The sequence below is a fragment of the Macrotis lagotis genome, chromosome X, assembly GCF_037893015.1.
Source record: "Macrotis lagotis isolate mMagLag1 chromosome X, bilby.v1.9.chrom.fasta, whole genome shotgun sequence".
Classification (NCBI taxonomy): Eukaryota; Metazoa; Chordata; class Mammalia; order Peramelemorphia; family Peramelidae; genus Macrotis; species Macrotis lagotis.
In genome coordinates, this window is record NC_133666.1 from 50,178,488 (window position 1) to 50,201,186 (window position 22,699).

Here is a 22,699-nt window from a genome sequence, read left to right on the forward strand (position 1 = left end):
TTCTGTGTATTTTTTTAATGTTGCATTAATGGATTTTTTTGGTACCACTATACTCCCCCAACAACTCTTCCCACCCTCTTCCCCCCCGCCAGCCTTTCTTTTTAACAGATAAGTGTAGTTAAGGAAAACAAATTCATACATTGGTCACGTCTGAAAAAATGTCTCTTTCAACAACTCTGGTCCATCACTTCTCTACCAAGAAGTGGGTAGCATGTCTTATCATCCTTCTTTTGAAATCATGATTGGTCATTGCCTTGATCAAAGTTCTTAAATCTCTTATTTTCTTTAATATCGTTGTCATTATATAAACTGTTTTCTTGGTTCTGCTCACTTCATTCTGTAGCAATTCATATGTATCTCTCAGATTTCTCAGAAAGTATCCCTTGAAATTCTTGATCTTTCCTATTGCCAGAAATACTAATAAGAATGCCAATGGGGGTGGCTAGGTGGCGAAGTGGGTAGAGCACCTGCCTTGGAGTCAGGAGTACCTGAGTTCAGATCTAGCCTCAGACACTTAATAACGACCTAGCTGTGTGGCCTTGGGCAAGCCACTTAACCCCATTGCCTTGCAAAAAGTAAAGAAAAAAAAAAGAATGCCAATGACAATATTAACTATTTTTGTTGTCATTGGTGTTATTATTTTGTTAAAGTCTATCAGGTCTCCTGTTGGTAGTTTGGTGAATCTGTAAATTGCTTCAGGTACTCTTTTTATTGCATTGCCATGACCTAACTGTAAGCAATGACTATCTAGTCAATTATTTATGTCTACCTTTATTCCTATAAAGTATTTTGAGGAGATGTTCATGTAATTCATTTGAGTCTTGAAGGTAGGTTGACTCCCAAGTATTTCATATATTAAGGGGATACTTTGAAAGGAAATTCTTTTTCTATATCCTGTTGCTAGTAGTTTTGTTGATAATATTGTTTTATTTCATGCTACTTTACTAAAATCAATGCTTTAATTAATTTTAGTTGTCTCTCTAGGGTTCTCCTAGTATCCTATCATTCTGCAAAAAGAGATAATGTTGTTTCTTCTTTGCTTGTGCTGTTCTCTCAGTTTCTTACTCTTGTCGTATTGTTATACTTAGGCTTTCTACAACATTTTAATGCTAAATGGCAGCAGTAGACATCCTAGCTTTTCCTGAAAATTAAGGTTAGATCACGGTCTTCTAGTTTTCCTCCATTACAACTCTTGGTTTTAGATAGATACTGTTTAGATAAATATCATGTTCAAAAAGGTCCATTTATTCCTGTAATTTTTTCATGTTTTTTAAACAAAAATCGGTGTTGTTTTGTGTTAGAAACTTTTTCTACATCAATAGATAAAATCATGTGATTTGTATTGTTTCATTATTAATTTTGTCTTTTACGTTGTTAGTTTTCCTAGTATTAAACCAGTCCTACATTCCTGGTATAAATATTTAACCTGCTCACAGTATATAATCTTTTCCCTCTTATTCTGTAGCCTCTTTGCTAAGATGCTTTTCAATATTTGAAAAAGATATTGGTTTTGAGGTTTTTTCTCTGTTTTATCTCTCCCTGGTTTAGGTATCTGGACCACATTTGTCTCACTGAAAGAGTTTGGCAAGATACCTGCTTTCTCTATTTTTGCAAACTATTGTATAACTGTCACTAATTATTCTTTGAATGTTGTATTTTAATTCACTTGTAAATTCATTTCATTTTGTTTTTTTCTTGTTTTCTCTGAGAATTCATTTATGGCTTGTCCAATTAATTTTTTCTGAGATTGAGATAATTAAATTCTCTTCTCATTGTTCTGTTAACCTGGGCATTTTATGTTTTTCTAAATATTTATCCTTTCATGTGTGATTTATTGTCTTGATGCTGAATTGGACAAAATGGTTTCTAACAATATTTTTAGTTCCTCTTTATTGTTGTGAATTCTTTTCTTTTGAAGTATATACTTTGAGTATTTGTTTCGCTTTTTCTTTTTTAAACAACATTCTTTGGAATAGATAATCTCCAATTTCTTTTAATGGTTTTATTTTTGAAGGTCCTTTATTAAATATAATTTTATTATTTTTAGTTAGTAGAACATATGTTTAATATTTCTGCTTTTCTGCCTTTGCTTATGAAATTTTTATGCTATAGTACATGGTCGATTTTGTGAAAGACATCATGTACAGTTGAGATTAGTATATTCTCTTTCCTATTTTTATATGATAATTGCCAGAGATCTATCATTTTGTACTTTTCTAGAATTCTACTCAGGTCCTTATTAAAAAAAAAAAAACCTTTTTATTAATTAGATTTGTCTAGCTCAACAAAGGGGCACATTAGCTTTCCCAATTCACCCCAGAATAGTAGTGCTACTGGACAATTATATCTCATTTTGAGGCAAAAGCTATTTCTCCAAAATTATTCAACTAATTCAAAAGAACAGGTTCTGCTTGGTCTTCAAGGGTACAGGTTATTTTTAGAATAGTCAGTAGTCAAAGATTTAGTTCCTCAGAATATTCAAAAGATTATTCAAATAACCAGTTATCCTCCAAGAGTTCAAAAAGTCGTCTGAACACTAGCAGCATTTGGGGGAACAAGTGGATAGCCTTCTAAGGTGATTGTTGGATGGTAGAGTAAATTATTTAATTTCTGGTCTCTTCCAGATATGATTTTCATGCTTAGCAATAAAAGAAAAAATTCTGGACTATTAAAACCTGTGTTCAGTGTTGCTTGACGCTTCTCCTAAATGGAAATTATTTTTTTTTAAAAAAAGCTGATTTAATGTTATTTTTTCAGGCAACAATAATAGCAAATATCTCATCAAAATAGAAGGGCTTTAAGGAGGAAGACTTGTTTGAACTGGTGTAAAGTAGACAAGACCAGGAATTCCACAAATATAATGACAGTGTAAATGGGAAGAACATTAAAAAAAGGAATGCTGAGCAATGATGATGATGATGATGATGAACATATTCACCCGTGGAGGAGAGCAGAAAAATGTACTTTCCTCTCTTCCTTAATGGAAGACAAAGGGTGTGGAAATAGTGCATAAGCTATCAAGAGTCCACTGATCTGTTGGTAATTTTGCTGAGCTGTTTTTTTTAATTTCTTATTCTTTGTAAGGAGGGATGGATCTCTGGGGTAGAGGAGAGGGATATATCTAGAAATGAAGGTGACATTAGAAAGAGATCAATAAAACTTTAGTATATATCCAACTTTAATGTTTACAAAGGGTTTTTCCTTGTAACATCCCTGTAAGGCAGAGGATGTTCACTTGACCAGAGAGAGGGAAAAAAAAATGTAAGCCAATGAAAGAATTCAGATTAATCAGACTAACGATCATTTCCCAACCTACACTATTCTCACATTTTCCCTTCCTGCCATTTAAAACACATCCTGTGGGAAAATACCTACTAAAAAGGTAGCTGCAGTTGTCTTTAATGGATAGTCAGCTTGGTTCGGATTTCTCAGTGAAGAAAAAAGGGAAAGAACACTTATCCACTCATATGATTGGCACAGTCGATTTCTTAAATGGTGCTATTTTTCTGAAAGTGTACAAAAATCAGGGTAAAGGACTGTACTAGTCTCAATAATATAATTTATAAATAACTTCTAAAAATCACATGTGGATTTTCACGGAAATCTATAAACCTTGCGGAAAATAAAATTTAAAATTGTTTCCACTAGTATTTGGAGTTAAAAGAATGAGAAACAGCTCTCAAATTCACACTTTAAAGGCTGAAAAATCCACAGGAAAAAGATAAAAATGATTGTCAATTTTAACCAAGTGGATTCTCCACCCCCACCCTCAACATTTTCTTCTTAAAAATTCTGTAAGTACAATGAGGGGATTACTATAAGTACTTCCTGCCTGGTTTTTGCCAGTTTCTCATTGATTCAAATGATTTCTATCTTGTAGTAAAGTTAATCATTCAATTCTATTCCTAAAGATATATTCTACTTAAATCATTTAACACAAAGGTTGGAAACAGTAATTTTCCATCTCAGGTATAAAAGGATACGATGGTGCCATTCCGAGTGGGACAAAAGTCATCTGATTTACGTTCAAATATGAGCGATGAGAAACTGTTTTTAAGGATAAGTGTTCTCAGAGCAACCATACAAAGAAATTAGAAAGGATCAGAAGGAAGCATCTCTATCAAAACAGGAACATTGATACTATGAGGGGGTCAGAACAGTAAAAAAGGCAACCTGATCTTAGGCACAACAAAAATAGATTACAGTATTAGCAACCTGGGTATGAGGCCAACTTAAGAGGAAAGTCTATACCCTATGGCGAATGACCAGCAAGGCTCACCCCACATGAGGCTCCTACAAGAGCAGCTGCCTTGGCTGGGATTCAATTGGCAAAGTTAGTCTTATTGACCTACTGTAGCTACATAGACATTTTCCTTATGTGGAGAAAAAGGTTGAAGGACTTGAAGCCTGGAGTTATTCTAAAGATAGAGAACACACAGACCATGGACTATTTGTAGAGGGAGAACAAATGAAGACTCGAGGTGAGTCTGGAATTGGAAAGCCCGTGGGGTGGGGCACGAGGAAGGAGAAGTAGGCAAAAGGTTTGGGAGATAATATTCCATTAAAGATGAAACCAAATGATTAGAATTCTCATCTTGGTTCAATACAAAATACAGAATTGTCTCTTGCCCACCCCCACCCCCCACAATGAAGCATCTGTGATGAAATAAAAGTTAACACTTCTTTTGGAGAAACATTTATTGTCCCCATATAAATGCCTTTACAGTGTATAGCACACATACAATGCTTTGCTGGATTTATGCTACAGATCTCAGTGAAGAAGAATCAGTTTATTAAAAACAGCCTGCAGTGAGAATGACTTGCTTATAAGAAATTCTGCTGATCTAAAAAGTTTACATATAGGCCAGAAGAGTTGGAACTTTATGAGTACAATCATGTTCATACTGGGCCTTCCTGGAATGAAGTTGTTATTCCAAATCACGTAAGCAATTAAGACTAGATAAAAACTTCTTCAAAGTATCTGTAAGTGAACATAACCGGTGAGCTGAAGAACACTTGACAGATAAAAGATTTAATTTCTGGAGAATTCAGGGAAGTTACCAAATACAGACAATGGCAAAGTATGATAAATTGCACAACATGGGAACCCCCCCCCCCCATTAAAGGTGTGGAACACCTTAGGTAGTTTGACATGTCTGACAAAATCTTATCTGTACTTAACATTTTTAATTAAAAGCCAGAAGAAGCACTCTGAGGATTATATAGCATGGGCAAACCAAACAACATAACTTTATTCTGGTTTGAATTTTCTGAAGAAAAAGATCAGAGCTTATTCTTACCAAGACACACTAGCGAAAATGGATCTATGCGGTTACTAGAAAAAGCTACAGCCTATGTTAGTCAATGATTAAGTTTGCTTATTTTCTATGTTAATTTCAAACTACGGATGCTAATTATACTAAGTATAGCGAGAACTTGAAGTGGGGTATCTTTTTTTAAAATATAAGCAAGACACACAAAAAAAGCATAACAAATAAGGCTTTTGAATATCACAGCACAATTTAATTTTGAAGTCACATTGTAAAGCCCCACTTCTGATTCTGTGAATGCTTTCACTGCCGACAAATTCTTGTCTCAACAACAAATTCGTTGGGAAAATGTCTGATCTTCAGGCATCGTTCGGCAGAACGCTTTTGGAAGCCTATGGGGAAAGAAACAAAGTTGAACATTTAATTAGGAAATACATAGATTCGTTTTCTCTAGAAAGAGAATTCACCAGAGTAAGTCAATATAAATTCCAAAAATCTGTTATAAAGCTGGAAGCAAGATCCAAGTCTTTGCCACTTAATCTGTGTTAAATCACAGAAACTGAGCTGAAAGGGACCTTGGTCCAACCCACTCAATTTAAAAACAATGTGAAATAACTTGCCCAAAGTCACGAAACACAGACAGGAATAGCACCCAATTCTCCTGACTCGTGTTCTTTTCAATATATCACATGACCTTTCTTTAGATCTCCAAGGTCCTTCCAGCTCTAAAAATTCTGATTGTAAACATTTAAACCAAACCTCATAGACATAAAACCAATTGTGATCTGGGACAATTTCAGTGAATTCATCTAATTCATTCTCTGAGATGTATCACAGCTGTCCCTCTCCAAAACCCAAGGGGAAAAAAAACCCCAAAACATCACACTAACTTTGCTGGGAAGAATGAAAACTCTTCTGTGGTGCTCCTTTGATGGTACTTTTCAGCACACTTAAGTACAGAACTAAACTGAAACATTAGTTGGCCAACTTGATAAAGTTTCAGTTAAAGCCCTAACTAGAAATCAAGCCATTTTCAATATGTGTTACACGATTAAGCATCAAAAACAAATGAGGGGTATTGCACTCATCCTCTTAGCATCTCTCTTCCCATGAGGAAGGGTCAGCCCATTTACTAACAAAGTCATTCAATCATCCAATATGAAGAATTTCATTTTTGTGCTTCAGGACTCAAGGGACAATGTCTCCATTTTCAAAAAAAAAGGTATAGGATTCACTGTAGGCCAGTGAATTCAATGTCAATTCCTGGGAAAATTCTAGAAAAAATAATTAAAAGGATGATTTAGAAACATAGTGATCACGAAGAGCTAGCATAAATAACTTCATCATGAATAGACTGATTTAAAGAATCCTAGAGTTAACTGTGCCTGGATTTCAGCTACAGCTCTATGGTAGTCAAATTCAGTAAAAAGCAGTCATTAATGAGATGATGCCACCTTGGAGGGAGAGGTCTCTAGGAGAGTGCTCTAGGGAATTGCCTTTGGCTCCATACAGTTTAACATTTTTAATCAATTATTATCTGAAGATACAAATAACGCTTTAAAAAATCATTAAGATGGGGGAAAAAACTGGTCTAGCTAATGTTAGATGACAGTCAGCATTTAGACAGTATAGAACAGAGAAGAGAAGAGAAGAACGTAGAGTCTTATTCTTGTGTTAAAAAAAAAAATCAGTCTAGGAAGTGTAATACATACAAGATGTGACTAGACATGTGAAATTTTTAAGGGTTTTACTTGGACTGCAACTTAACAACATATATCAACAGTGTTGACACAGCAGTCAAAAAAGCCACCTAGAAGAGACAGGGGAAAGATGGATGGACAACATGATAGCTATCTCCAATGACTATGAAACAGGATTATATTTGTACTGCTTGGCCCCAGAGAACTGAACTAGCAGAAGGTGCAAGGGGGGAAGAGTTCAGCTGAATCAAAGTTATCCCCAAGTGGAACAAGATGCCTTTGGAGGTAGGGAATTCCTTTCTAATTTAGGTTCTTCATGCAAATACTGGATGGGTTATTTGTTTTGGGGATGTTGAAGAGGTGAATTCTGTTCAGATACAGGTTACGTGAGATGGCCCGTCTCTTACAACTCAGATTCTGTGATTCAAGATATAAGGAAAGTTAAAGTTTTGCCCTCAAGGAAGGAATTAACTATAAATGAATTATGAAACAATACAGACATACTAAAAGATACTAGAGAAGGGGAAAAAGAAGATGATTTTGGGTTATGGAGGTTAACAGAAGATTTGAAAGATGAGTATGATTTTAACAAATGGAGAGAGAAAAGGGGCAGAAAACCTATAATTCAGGGTCTGAATTCAAAATCAAAATCAAAATCAAAATCTCTTCAATAGGGAAAAGATCACTGATCAAATCTCCAAAAAGGAGACTGTGTTTAGGGTTGTGTCTAAGAATGAAGTTATATTCCTTGCTATTTAAGCAGAAATTCTTAATTTTTTTGGGGGGGGGGGGGAGAATAAATGTTAAAATATGACTTCACTAAATAGCTACAATGTATGATAAAATTTCTACTACACTTTGAAATTACATAAAGCCCCCTTTTTAGTTAAAACTGTATACAGATTCAAAAAAGCAATAATTAATTAAACTGTTAAATGCCTCTGGTGAAATTCTGGCATAAGCCACAAATATCAGCAATGTAGCAGCAGCTTCCTCCTTCTCCTCCTCCCCTCCATTTTCCTAAACACAAGAGTTTCTTGACTTCAAGTTGCTAGTGACTGCTCAAAGACCGACCACCCACCCTATATTCCCACAGAATGCTCTGTAGTCTTCACCACCACTGGAAACTGAGTCCTTATTTTTTCATGCCAACTGAATGGCCCATGAAACTGCACTGCCGTGGAACTATTTAAAAATAAAACAAACCGAAAAGCCCAAACCACACTCAAAAAAGTATTTCCCATAAATAGGAAACCCAATGATTTGGAGGGAGGGGAAGAGCCTCTATTGATGTGGTGGCAATGCTTTCACTTTCTGAGCCCTTAAGTAGACTACAGTGGTGACTAGTTTCAATTGAGTCACCGTAACTTCTTTATAGAACTATAGGAAAATTGCTGTGACATGCAGAGCCCAAATGTGAATGGAGAAAAAAAAATTTGGTTAAATTGACAAAATGTGAATGGCAGCAAAAAGAGGGCTATGTCACAGGAAACCTACCAGTTATTGGCTCCCGGCGTTGCAGTCTGAAAGTTTTCTTCCCTCCACAAATCTGATAAATAAAAATGCCGAGATCAGAAACATCCTCTATTTCTTCTGCTGCCACCAACTCTTCACGAACCAAGTAAGTCTGAGGGAGGTAAGATCCAGTCTAAGAGAAGAAAACAAACAAACTCAAAATGATGAATTCCTAAAGGTACCATCATTCACACTTTGTCCATAATGGAAATTGATTCATAAGGTGAATACAGAGTAAAGCATTATTACATAAAACTCTTTTAATTACACCAGGACTTTATTAATAGAAATTAGATCATATCTAAAACGTGAATTGAATCATGCCATTCAATGTAACTACATTTTGAAAATCCTTGGATAATATGGCTACCTTGATTAAATAGGATCACCGCTCTTTGGGGGATTCCAAATAGCTACCACACTTTCCATGGCAAAATATTAATACAGGTAGCCTCTGACTCATGAACATAATTTAAATTTAGCCAAGGCCAATGGATGAACAATGGGATGAGTCCAGAGTCCCATTTCTAGTTCATACTACCTGAGGGTACTTTCTTATCTTGTATGGACACAAAAACTTGGGTTGAGGAACTGTTTAACTTGCAATAGTAGCTGGTGCTAGACATGAGTCAGTCAGTTTGGTAATGACTGTCACCACAGATGATCTGATTGGTGGGGGGGGGAGCATGCATCCCTTGGGTCCATCTAGGATTAGGTTAAGGAGCCAAGGTTTGCATCTTGTCAGATTGGCAGTGGAAATACAAGAGAAAGTTCATGGCACGTATGGAAAGAGAGAAGAGAATATTTATACTGTATTTTGAAAGAGGGTGGACATCAGGGTTAAAGGAGATGGGGAATGTATTCCTGCCATCCAAAGTTTTAACTTAGAATGGTAGCTTTCGAACCGGTGAATCTAGATACACTATGGCTTAATTAAAGTATTGTGAACTGACCTGGGTAGATGACAGCCATTTAGAACCCTGTTCCTATGGAGAAACTGTGTTGAGGTTTCCAAATAGACTTATGAACAAAATATCAGGGACACAACCTATTGTTTATAATGACTTCTCTTTTTTTTTACATCACAGTCATTTCCGGATATATTTCATATCTCCCTTTCTGCACTGCTACCAGCTTCCCCCTCCCCCATCTCTTGTAACAAAGACAAAGTTAAGCAAAACCAACAGATACAGTCACTGCATCTGCCAGTGTACACAAAGTTACAAACCCATAGCTCACAATCTCTCTATCCAAAAAGTCTGTCTCCTCATCAGTCCTCTGGAGTGGAGATGGGTCATGGTAGTCAGATCAAGTACAGCTACCTTTTAGTGTTGCCATTTACATTATTGTCTCCTTATGGACATCCTCCTCCTGGTTCTGCATCGGTTCATATACAAGTCTTTCCAAGTTTCTCTGAATTCCTCATTCATTGTTTCTTCTTACATTCTTATATTACATTACTTTACATCGTCTTACATTTTTTACATCACATTGTTTCATTACACTTTATATAATAGTTTGTGTTGGCATTTCTGAAACTATGGGTTCCTACTTTGTTTCTAGGTTTTTGTTTTGCTTTTGTTTTTTTGCTACCACAAAGTAGTGCTCTGGATGTTTTGCTAGTGGACAATTAAAAGCTTTCCTTACAAGTCCTTTTATTCTCTTAAGTAGATTAGCCTTACTCCCTGATAGAACATTTCTTTGCTTAGTGAAGCCTTTTATTACTACTGATAGTGCGGAAGTAACCTTAAGCCCAAGAGAAGGGGGCAGATTCTAAATTAGTGGAAGCTGTCTAAATTAATGAGGTTTTTTTATCCTACCTTCAATAGGGGCATGTTCTCCATGATATAAAAAAAGCAAAAAAACCAACAAAAAAACAAAATAACAAACCCCAAAATACCAAAAACTCAGACTAGTAGGTCAAGCTTAGGTATAATTATGAAAAACTATGTACTAGGATCTGTATGCTTAGAGCTGATCAGAACAGTGTGTTATTGCTTCCTGCAATACCACCTAAATCCAGATCTTGTAGCTTTGGAGACAGAATTATGCTCCCCTCTGTGACATGCTGATACAATGGAAAGAATACTGGCCTGGGAGTTGGGAGATCTATGCTTGAATTCCAGCTCTGCCACTCACTGGAAGATCTCTCTTTAGATGATCTCAGAGGTCCTTTCCAATTCTGATGTTTTACAATTATTCTTAAGTATTACGTAGGCTCCTCGAGTCATATATATTTTGATCCTTCACTCTTTAAGGAGGACACTATTTTATGATTGCTATCTACAAAGGAATCTCCCAAGCCTGGTGTGCATGTATCAGGTGCTTGTTTAATTCAGTGCCTATATCACTAACTGATTTGAGACAGCTCTTCCTATTACTCCTGGTGATATTTATTTGCTACAGGTCTATGATCCGGTATAAATTCTTTCCTCTAAAAAGCCTCACTTCAGATTTCTGTAGATCCCGGCATGCTTATTTGATTGCTATTGATCTCTTGTCAGTCTTTCAAAACACACAGTGGTTTTTGCAGATTTATTTTCAACTCTCTTTTGTCAGCTGCTATCCAGTTGTATGTATGTATGTATGTATGTATGTATATATATATATATATATATATATATATATATATACTTTGAGGATGCAGTCATCAATATTTATTTATTCCTGGGATTAGTCAAGCCACTGATTTCTGATACTGGTCTTAATCTCCAGAAATGAGAGATCCAAGAGAAGTAGAATCAAGAGAAATAGAGCCCGAGGGTCTAATAACCAGGTCCCATTTCTTACATGTGCTTTAACCAGATTGAATAAAGATGGGCTGATTAGGTCATACCCTCACTCCGACCAAAAAGGCAAGCCAGTAAAGATAGCAATGTTACCTGCTATGAAAGGGCAAAGTCTATGGCTTGCTTTGGCTTCAACCTTTGAAGCCAGAGACATAATAGGAAAGGCCTTGGAATTAAAGGCAAATCTGATGAAATCTTTAAATAACAGAGGATATACTATTTTGGTTTCTGAAGGTTTGAAGAAACAGCCTTAGGGTTTTAGAGTTGCCATTATTATTTATGAAGTCAAGAAAAACTCACCCCCAATAAGAATTTTGGGTATAGTTGTGACTAGAAAGATCTGGCTGGAATCTTTTTCAATTGGCCACCAACCACATGTATTCTAAGAATGGTCATGTACAGCAAAACATACAATACAGTTAGTGTGAACTTTATAGCATACCAAATACAGGAAAAGGATTGGGAACATAAAGCATTTAAGTTCGATTAACTGATTTTTTAAACCAAAACACCCAAATGCCATCAGTATACCTGAATTGTGCTACTTCTAATAACCACCTAAGTTTAACCGCCCAGAACTAAGGTACAGTTGGTGGCGTCTATTGAGAGTTATTACTGCCTCATCTGATTTCTTCCCCAACTGAAGCAATGTCTGTTTACAAAGGAGGACTAGTCTCTATTTAGCTTATGACCACACTACAAGAACAATAATTATATAGCCAATTCATGAACTATTCATTTCTATTGCCAAGTGTCTTTTAAGCCCTTCTGTATAAATGAGAACTGTTAGCATATGAGAAAAATGCAGAGTCTGGCTCCCTGGTAAGAAAACTTGTGAAATTCAAGCATGTTTTTATTCCCCAGGGAATAATACCAAGGCAGCAGGCCTTAAACAGTTAGCTTTGGCAATAGGCTAAATGAAAACCCAATTCATGAATTTACCGAAGTGTAATCTGCAGTCATAAAGACACTCTAAAAATAAAAGCTATTAACCAAGTGCTTTCTATACATTCTGTCATTTGATCCTCAAAACGACCCTATGGGGTAGATGGTGCAAGGAGTATTAGTTGATTTTTACAACTAAATAGAGTGAAGCCCAGAGAGACCATGACTGCCCAAGACCACAAAGCTACTGAGTGGCAGAGAAGGGATTTCAGAATGCAGGTTTTTGGAGTTTGAGCACACAGTCATCTTTCTACTATAGTTTTGTATTACTCTAGGGTTGAAAGAATTCACAAAAATCAAAGACTTCATAGAATTGGTTGATGCTAGAGATTTCATAATCCAAGACCTTAGATGACACATCATTTGAAATTTTTTACTAAAAAATAGGAGGCTTTTCAGTACAGTGATTGACCACTGTGGGGAAAGCATTTTAAGTGGTGTTCAGGCAGGTACTAAAATTTCCAAAATATACCCTTGGAGAGCATCCGTGGAGGGAGCATTATCCATTTCTGATAATATAAATATGTTTTGAATTGAACAATTTAGGAGAGTTGAACCGGAGAGCAAAAGAGAAAGTTGGGGTGGTAGCAGCTGTGATGATGCCAAAGGTCAGAGCTTTAGCCTGCTGAGGGAAGCAGCAAGCAGAAACCAATGCTGACCGCAAAGAATGCTCATCTGGAGAGCTAATAGAGCTTGAATCGTAGGTAACCTGCTCTGCCACTATCTACAGGATCTTGGGCAAGTCAGTTGATACTTTCTAGGGCTCTCACTTCCCTTCATATTTAAAATTAGAGAATTGATTTCTAAGAAGGTCCTTCCCAGCTCTGATACTCTATAACTGTGAAGATCCGATTTCATGTCACTCACTTATGCAATGAAATTCTAATGGAAACTACTATTTTAGAGAGAAGTTTAAAATGATCTCAAGAGGCCACATTAGAAATCATGTCTCTAATCTAGTCTATTTTTCTCATGATCTCTTACCACATTTCCAAATAAAAAATGGTGACAAATCAATTTAAAACTATACTTACACCAAAACTTCTATCCAAAAAGTACATACCGAGAGTTTGGCAAAGAGGTCCATAAGATTTCTTGGAGGCATAACAATGGAAGTATTGAGAGGAATTACATAGCAGTTGCCCAGTTGCAGGTCTAGGTAAGCAGTCAGAAGCTATTGAAAAAGTTAGTCAAGATCAATATGATGCATCAGAGTACTGACAATGAAATTTCTGTTATTTAAACTAAACAGCTACAGCCTAAGTCAAGTAAGCTGAGGGATTAAAATAAAACATTCAAATTGTTGGTGAAACCATGAGGGTATATTTCTTAATTGTCAAGCTAGCATTTTCTTCCTCGGAGCAAAGAGTCAGGGACAATTGCAGGTCACTGAGGCAACATTCTCAAAACCTGGAAGCATCTCTCTGACTCCTTCCTTTTCTTTCTAATCCCCCCTCCATCTTATTATCATTAATTACTGTCAATTTCCCCATGAAACCTTTTCTCTGATTTTTTTTTTTAAAAACCCTCCAATGTGGAGTCTTCATCACCTCCCACCTGTGGTAGTGCTTCCTGACTCCCCTATCAAAAAAAACTACTCTGATGATTCATTGGAACAGGAAGCAGCTCCTGGGTTTTTTAAGGCTATGCTAGCAAAATGCAGGGTCTGGCAGTTTCTATCAAGAAGAAAAGGTTTCCAGGAAGAGACCCAACAATCAGCCAAGAATCAATAAGTTCAGAAAGGCCCATTAATAAGCAAAGTTTGGCCACCAGGTGAGGAGTATTGTTTTGGTCACAGAAACCAAAAGATCTTTGCCACGTGTAAGGAATGGAGGAGCTAAGATGTGCGTCAATGGAGAAGCACCCACACCAATGAGCTAGGCTCTTAAAAAAAAAAAAAAAGAAATCAAAGTTGACTTCCTAACTAGCCTTTTTATTTCCAGTCTCTCCTCCCCTCCAAGTCATCTAGTAAATTCTTCTGATAAATTCTTATCAGTTTAATCTTCCAATGTTACTTTCAGGTCATTCTCTTTGCTTAAAGGCCTATAGTGGTTCAGGTTCAGACTTGTCTGGATTCAAGGTGTTCCATTAACTACCTCATCCTACCCTGTGTCTTCCTATCAGATCTGGACCTTCTTGCTTAACAAACTCAATTACATACAGCATCCCTTATTCATAAAATGCATTTTTTTGCTTGCATAATTCTCTATGCTTGTAGTATCTCCTACTCTGCGCCAAGCTAAATTTGGTACTTCCTTTAGGTCTTGATCAAAACCTAAACCAACATCAGCCTTCAAATAATTTTCCCTTATTTGAACTCTAACACATTGTTGTGAATCTTTCTCCAGTTATGGCAGAGATCTTGAAAGCGGATTAAAACCAGTGTGTGTCTCCATCCTTGGTTTCTGTTAGAATTCTCATCTGGCTTTCCAGATGTAAAACTTAAAAAAAATCTGATATCCCTTCCTTTCAGGAGGAATAGCTTTGTCATTGATGTGTCACATGAGAGAATACAGGAGCTATCTAGAGGTTTTCATGAAAGGTCTTAGGCTAAGGTACCTAACAAACGGAAGCCAAAAGTTTCTAGTGCAATTTAATTCTGAGTTCACAATCTGCTGCAAAATAACATTTTAGGTGCAGTGAGAAACAAACTACTGTATAAACTTGGGGAAAAGATGTAAATGATTATCAAGGGAAGAAGGTAAAATCAACTTACTCTATCAAAGTCATGGACAATAGCAGCTGGGTCACTATCAGAGAATTTTGGAACAGGTACATCAATGATTGCTATGTTTTCATCTTCCCGAATGTCAGCTTCTTCAGAAACAGGGAGAAAATATGGCTCTGTTTCGCCATCCAAACCATTATCATCATTTTCGAAGTAGCACATTTCTCCACGGAATACTCTATGCTAAAAAATAGAAAGCAAAAAACAAACAAAAATCCCAACATTTAATAATTTAATAATTCCTATCAATTCAATATGTTGTTTCCTCTTGGGTCTCTTAATGTTTGGCACAAATGAATTTTATGGTAGTCAGTCTGAATGCTGGCATTATTTTCATAATTATGTTATAATGTTATAATGAACCTTTGGAATATGGCAAAATCACTAGTTGCTCCTTTTAAAGCTATATGGAAGTTTTGCTTTTTAGGTGTTATTCAATTAAGTGGTATAAAAATGAAAACCAACATTTTATAATACATATATATGTATATAATACGTATAGACATATAAAATTACAACATAATATATAATAAATAACAACTTTAATCCAGCTAAAATAACTAAAATAAAAAACTAAAAACTAAAATAACCTCACCCGGGGCATGAAGTACTTATAGATGCAAGCTCCACCAACAATAACGCCAGTTAGAATGAAGGCAAGACCCAGGAGGGTCAACAAGCATCTTCCAGATGAACTGTCATGAGTCAGAATTTCTAACTCCTGGGAAAATAAAAGAATAAAATAAACTTAGATGCTTCAATGCAGAAGACTTAGCTTTTATTCTAAATGATATCAAGTTTATATTAAGTTACCTCAGAGTGTGATCAACCTGTTAAGGAAACCCATCTTTTAAACTACTTTGCTTAAAGCTTTGCAAAATGTAGATATATTATCAAGACATAAAGCCCTGGAACCGCCATATTTAACCATCTACAAATTGCCTAGTTAATTAAAAAAAATCATAGAATTTCACAAGTCTCCAAATAAGTGATGGGGGAAAAAATCATTCAGGAAAGCACCCGTTTAAGAGTCTTTTGGAGAAGAGGAAAGAGTCGATTGCATTCATGGTGTTGCTGCCATATTGCACACTTCATAAAATCTACCCCCAAGCCTGTGTAAACCGTTTTATGAGGAAAGACAGATGCGGCCAGCAAAGCTGACAGCAGAAACTTTTGTATTGAGTTAGATGTTATTGATGTTCCTAGCCGTTCTCCAACCAATGCTGCTTCTCGAGCTATTTCTTGTTATTCACAAGTTCATTGCCATGAAAGAAATGTGGGAGCACTCCAAGCACAGAGATCTTTCTACCTTTTCCAATTCCAAAGTACCTTATTATCACCTTCTCTTATATCATCGTACCCCTAAGTCTGCTTAGGATTTAAGCCTTCAGACACATTTAAATTTGTAAAAGAAGCTGCCTATGGGGTTCAGGAAACTCAGGCTAATCCTGGCCACCACCCTCTTTGCAGAGAAGTAAGGAGGTTCTTTCACTTCAGTATCTGCAAAGTATTTTGGGTTCTTCAAACAAAAGGAGCAAGTTTCTTTTTCTTACAGCCCTTTGCAACTGGAGTACTTCTTTGAAAATAAAAGGGGTTGAGTGAGCAGGCCAGTGTGACACAAGCCATTATTGACTTCAGGGTTTCTACGCAACATCTTGTTGCCCCAAAGTATCAAGCTGTACCATCCTTCTGTTCCAAGCTTCTTTTCTTTCCAAGGCTTTCTAACCTCACCCCCCCCCCCCAAGATTATCTCTTAAGTCCTCTCATCCGTCACAGGATCACAGAATAGTTCTCTGCATCCAATTTAGCCTTCTCTTATAGAAGGAAGGTACCTGAGGCCCAGATAATGCCTTGCCCCAAATCCCACAGCTAATGAATGACAAGAATTGGAACCTGAACCCAGGTCTCCTGATTCCAAAGGCCAATTCTCTTTTCTGTTCTATTTTCCTGTTTAAAAGCTTCATTTGTTTTTTTGTTTGTTTTGTTTTGTCTTTTTTTTTTATATCTTTGCAAGGCAAACAGAGTTAAGTGGCTTGCCCAAGGCCACACAGCTAGGTAATTATTAAGTGTCTGAGACCGGATTTGAACCCAGGTACTCCTGACTCCAGGGCCGGTGCTTTACCCACTACGCCACCTAGCTGCCCCTTCATTTGTTTTTTAAGCTAGGATTTAAGAACCTTCTTTCAATCTTGCCCAATATACTTTGCTGGTATGAACCCAAACAGGAGAAATTCATTGACCCTAAAACACTCCTTGTGTCTCTTTTTTCATCTACCTATGCAGATCTCAACTCCTTCCCTGCCTACCCCAACCCTTTAAAGGACTCTCTCTTCTCTGAATTCCTAGAGCAATTACTGTCTACGTAGTCCGTTTGGCAATGAATCATACCAGCTAGCTACTGAAATCCTTTGTTATTTACCTTCTTAAACATATCTAGAACCTCAAAGGCCATCTGGTCCCATCCTTCTATATCAGACTCAAGATTTCTCCTTACAAAATCATCAACAAGAGGTCATCTGGTCTTTTCGTGAAAATGTCAAGGAATGGGAAGCCAACAACTACTCAAGGCAGGTTATTTCATTGTTTAATAATTCAAATTATGAGGAAATTCTTCCTCAGTCAAACTTCAATCTGCCTGTCTCCAATGTTCCCCTATTACTAGTTCTGTCTTGTGATGACAAGCCAAACCAATTTAATTCCTCCAATCAATTATGAATGCACTTCATTGTTATCTAGTCTCTACTTCTATACTTTGTCCTGAAAAACACCAAGAAAAACTGTCGAGGATTTGGATAACGTAAACAAAAAATCAAGTCAAATCTATGTAAGATCCAGATACATTTACATGTATATATGTATGTAGATATATGTAGATGTGTATATAACTATATATATAAGATAAATCTAGATGTACCTATAAACACACACACAACATACCAGAACACACAGACATATATATAGAAACACACTATAACACACCACACAAACATCAACACCCCTCCCCCCCAGCAGTTCTGTGATCCGGTCTTAACAACCATATCAAAAAAAAAAAAAAAAAGAAATGGGCTTAGTCTGGCATGATTTATAGTCTCATGCTGGCCTTTAGTGTTTGCAGCTTCCTTTTGTACATGTTCTAGATGGTGACAAATTAACTATCTCATTAATGTATTCTAAAATTTTGCCAAGAATCAAAGTCAAGTTTCTGGACTGCATAGGCTCTATGCTTTTCTTCGTATTGAAAATCGGGCCATTTTCCCTTCTCCAGATCAATGGTATCTTTGAAAGATGATTGAGATTCATTAGAATCCTATTCACTGGTCCCTTCAGTATTAGCTGCTGTAGTATATCTGAGCCTGGTACTCTGAATGTATAAGAACCATTTAACTGTTCTATTACATCACATTGGATTTGGAAACTTAGGGGCCACCTAGTCTAATCCCCTCATTTTACAATCTGATAACTGTCTTGCTCTAAGGTTCCCCCCAATAGGTACTGATTGTCTGAGCTGGCAGCAATATGTTGTGGATAACATGTTAAACCTGCAGTCAGGAAGCTCTGAGTTCAAATTCAACTCCAGAAATTAGCCTTGTGCCATTTGTCACTTAGCTTCTCTGGGTTTCAGTTCCTCATTTATAAAATGAGGTAACTGGATTAGACAGCCTCTGAAATTCCTTCCAATCCTGCTACAGCTCTGATTCCATGATACTTGTAGAAACTATGCTGCTTCTATAGTGTTTTTCCACCCTGATAAAACAGATTCCTTGAGAGTTAAGGTCTGTCTTACCTTTCTTGGGAGGGTGGGGGGGAGGAAGGAATGAGGGGGAGAGACAGGAGACTTAGTCTAGTCTAGTCCAATAATAGCTATTTAATGATGGTTGGATGAAGTGAATCTCTTTTTTAGCTTAATGGAAAATCAACTTGTCTGAGTTCTCAGAAGAGACTACTCATGCTTTGGTCTATTTGTTGACTTTCCTTCTAATGTTGTTTCTTAACTCTTGGGTGTTTTTAAGAAACAATTCTCTAAAGAAAACATGTGATGGCTAGAGATCTCTTCAGAGATCTGAAATATTGGAGATAGATCCCCCAGATTAACCAGGGGGGTATCCTTGGGGATATTTACCTAGGAAGGGATTCTCACAGATCTGAAATCCTTAAAAAAGGAAAACAATGTGAGTTTATCATACTGATGATTTTTTTTTTTTAAAAGTTTTGTCCTTCTCCCTCTCCTTGCGATCACAGGGGATTTTTTTTGTTTGAAAATAACTTTATATATTTCTTAGAATCTCAAGAATTTTCAGTCACAGAAGTTACCATGGACATGTGACTGCTAGGCTTTTCTGCTGACCACAAGGATGAGAAAGGCTTTTCAAGCCTGGCAGAGCTGTCTTTTTTTCCCCCCAATCTGAATATTTAAGATGGCCAGGTACAAAGCTAATTGTATAAGTGACTTAATAATTTAATGAAATCAATCATTTTCTTAGGAATTGGGACTCTCAAAGGTCCATAGCAACTAAGTAACTGATTAACTGAGCAACTTTGCAGGGTACAGGACCAGGAGGCCCTTGTTGCTTGTTTTCTATGTCACAAAATGGCCACAGGAACATGATTTAAGGCCAAATGGAGCTACTGCTGATCACTGGGTCAATCATTCAGGCTAATAAAGTCAATAGAAAGATTTCTTTCATTTAGGTTCTTGCCATTACAATCTAACACCTGTGAAAATTACCTACCTTGATAACATTATGAAAGTAAATCTGAGGGATTAAAGGGGTGACAGAGCTGAGGAGAGAGAAGTCTCGGATCAATGTTTTTGTTTGTCAAAAAGACCCAGCAATTGGGAATTTTTTTAGTGTTCTCAGCTAAAAGAAATTTAATAGACCCTGGTATCTTGAGTGATTATTTGTCCAACTGATAGAGTTACACTTAAAATAAAACCTCAAGTATATAAGTCCTGATACACCAAACAGTGCAGAGTATGAGTTTTGCTTTAGAATCACAAGAAATCCAGGTTTCTAACCCTTACATCATTTTATAGAAAAGGATGACTTTATAGATGAGTTCTCTGAGGGCCAGGGAAAAGAAGTGACTTGTCTAAGGTCACATAGTAAGTCGGGAAACCAGAAAGCCTCAAGAGAACCTTCCTTTATTGCTATTGAAACTGATGAAAAAGAAAACAATGCTTCCCTTCACTTTCAGTTCTCTTTGCAACAGTTCGCATTTTATTACTAACCATAGTCTAGGTCTTCAGGGTTTTCTCAGTTCCTCCCTGGGTTTCTGCAATCATTAGTCTAGGAATACTTATTTTTGCCCACATTTCAATTTCTTGGGTTCCGGGCTGACTGGCTGCTAATTTATCTCTGAGTAGTTTTTACAAGTCCCAACCTCGGGACTGTTCTATAATAGCTGTATTGTAAAGCTTCTGGGAGGTTGAATACATCACTATATGGATGTTGCCAGATATGAAGTCAGTCTCCCAAAGTGGCCAGGTCAGGATCCCTTGGGAGATTATTGTGCACCTGATATAGAAACAACTCATTGTGCAAAGGGTTACTTCTGTTTGTTGCTCATTATTCTCCTGCAGGACTAGGAGAACTTGGAGATTCAGCTAATCCAGTCAGAGCTTTCCCTGGCTAGGAAAAATTTAAGAGGATTACTGGGGTGGCTATATTTAACCATTAGGCCTCCCCAAATTCTGGCCAAGTTTCACGCAAATGGTCAATTTGGTGACATTTCTGTGTTGGAGCTGGAATTAAAATAAAAAAAAAAAAAACGCCAACCCCAAAGGCTGCAGGAAGATGTTTGAAAATGGCTTAGAATGTTTTCAGGAGGAGAATCGTGGTAGTTGGTTTCACTGAGGTCTAGGGGCTGGTTGCAGGTGGGAATTCTACGGAGCATCTCAAGACTTGCCAGGACCTCCGGGTCCCTCAGCCAAAGGCAGCTGAGTTCCCTAGCCTAGGTGGCTGAATCTGGAATTAGACTTTCCCAGGACCTGTGAATACAAGTCTCGTAAGAGAACACCCACTCAAGTCAACTAATGTGAGCGAGAAATAAGGGGGGAGGGAGCAAAAAGCAAGGCAATCGGGGGAGGGGGGGGCTTTTCAAGGTTTCCAGGCCAAACCGAGTGCCTGGAGCAGATCTGAAGCTTGGGGGAAATGCTCTGGCTCCGGCTAGCTAGTGAGTGCAACAGGAAAGCTGAGAATGGGACCTGTTTTTAGATCTGCCTGAAGGATGGCTATTTGGTGGGGGGTAAGGAGGAGGGGAGGGGGAGGGGAGGGGGAAGGGAAGTTCCTCTTTGCGGAAGGAGAGTGTTTTCGTTTCGGAACGCCACCGGGACACACAGGCAGGGCCCCCCGCGGGGCCAGGAACAGTCGCGAGCCCAACTTTGAACTCTCAGAGCTCCCCGACTGGAGGGCCGAGAGCCGCTCCTCTGTGAGGGGAGGAGAGCCCCCCCCCCCCCTCGCACTCTTCCATCAGGCCTTAGGGGCCGGGGCCGAGCAGCTCCCGGGGCTCCCGGCCTCCGCGGGGCCACGCCACTGCAGCCCTGCAGCCCTCCCTCACACCCTCCGATCTCCCCGGGGCCGGCCCGGTCTGCTCTGCGCCCCCCCCCCCCAGCCCTCCCGGAGCTCCAAGTGCCCGCGCCCCGGAGCCGGGGGGCACGAGCGGCCGAGCGGCGGCCAGGCGGCGGCCCGGGGAGGAAGGCTCCATTTTGTCCTTCGCCAAGGGCCCCTTTCCGGCCCGGGCCTTACCCTCTCGGCCACCAGGGCCTCGACGTCCTTCTTGGGGCCCGGCTTCTGCACGAAGGGCGTGTTGAAGGAGATTTTCACCATGGTGAACCTCTGGCCTCGGGCGGCGGCGGCGGCGGCGGCGGCGGCGGGGGCGGCCCGGCGCGGGGCCCAGCCAGACGGGGCCGCGGCGGGCCGCGGGACGGGGCGGGACCGCGGAGCGGAGACGGAGGGCGAGAGAGGGCGAGAGAGGGCGAGGAGCGCTGCTCGCAGCTCCCGGGCTGGCTCCGCGAGTGGCGCTCTCTCGCCTCCACCCAGATGTAGTTAAGGCCGCCCGCTGCCGGGTGCGAAAGGAGGCGGCCCGGGGCGGGGCCCGGCCGGGGGCGGGGCGGGGGCGGGGCGCGGCGCGGGCCCGCCCCCTCCCGGCGGCCAGGCGGCCAGGCCGGCCGGCGAGCCGGCGGGCCAGGCAGTGCAGCGTCCCGTCGGTGCGGCCGCCGTCGTTCGGGCCGGCCCGGCGGCCGCCGCCTCCCAGCCGCCTCCGCCTTCCGCCCGGCCGCCCGCCCCCTGCACCCCGCAGCTCAGGGCCAAGGGCGAAAGAGAGCGCCTTGTCGCCTTCCGCGCCCGGCCCGGCCTGGCCTGGACTCTTCAGCCCTCAAGTCTTCTGCGCTGGCCCCCAGCGGCTTGCGACGTGAGTTGTGAGCTTCACACACCCACGCACACCCCCCCGCGCGCGCACACCCCCCGACACACACACCCACACCCCACGCGCACCCCGCACACGCGCCCGCATCCGTCCCCGCCGACCCCCCCCAACTCCACTCTCACTTCCCAAACGTGAGCCAAATGTCCACGGTGGCTGGAAGCCACGCTGAAATCCGAGGGGCGTCTAGCCGCCCCGCGGGGTCCCTCCAGCCCCTCTCGCGCTCCCGCTCTCTTTCTCTCTCTCTCTCTCTCTCTCTCTTTCTTTTCTTTCTTTCTCTCTTTCTTTCTCTCCCCTCCCTCCCCCTTCCGTACTCCCCACATCCCAAGC

At 39.5% G+C, this 22,699-nt stretch overlaps 1 protein-coding gene across 1 annotated transcript; it reads right to left on the reverse strand.

The window, feature by feature from the left end:
- Positions 1-4,680: 4,680 nt before the first annotated feature.
- Positions 4,681-21,807, reverse strand: LOC141497284 (integral membrane protein 2A-like). The gene is made up of 6 exons (XM_074199927.1): positions 21,694-21,807; positions 15,543-15,668; positions 14,936-15,130; positions 13,283-13,393; positions 8,468-8,618; positions 4,681-5,662 (listed from the first exon to the last, which is right to left on the reverse strand). Exons 1-6 carry the CDS (start codon positions 21,772-21,774, stop codon positions 5,574-5,576), a joined length of 753 nt encoding a protein of 250 aa, XP_074056028.1. The 5' UTR covers positions 21,775-21,807; the 3' UTR covers positions 4,681-5,573.
- Positions 21,808-22,699: the final 892 nt, after the last annotated feature.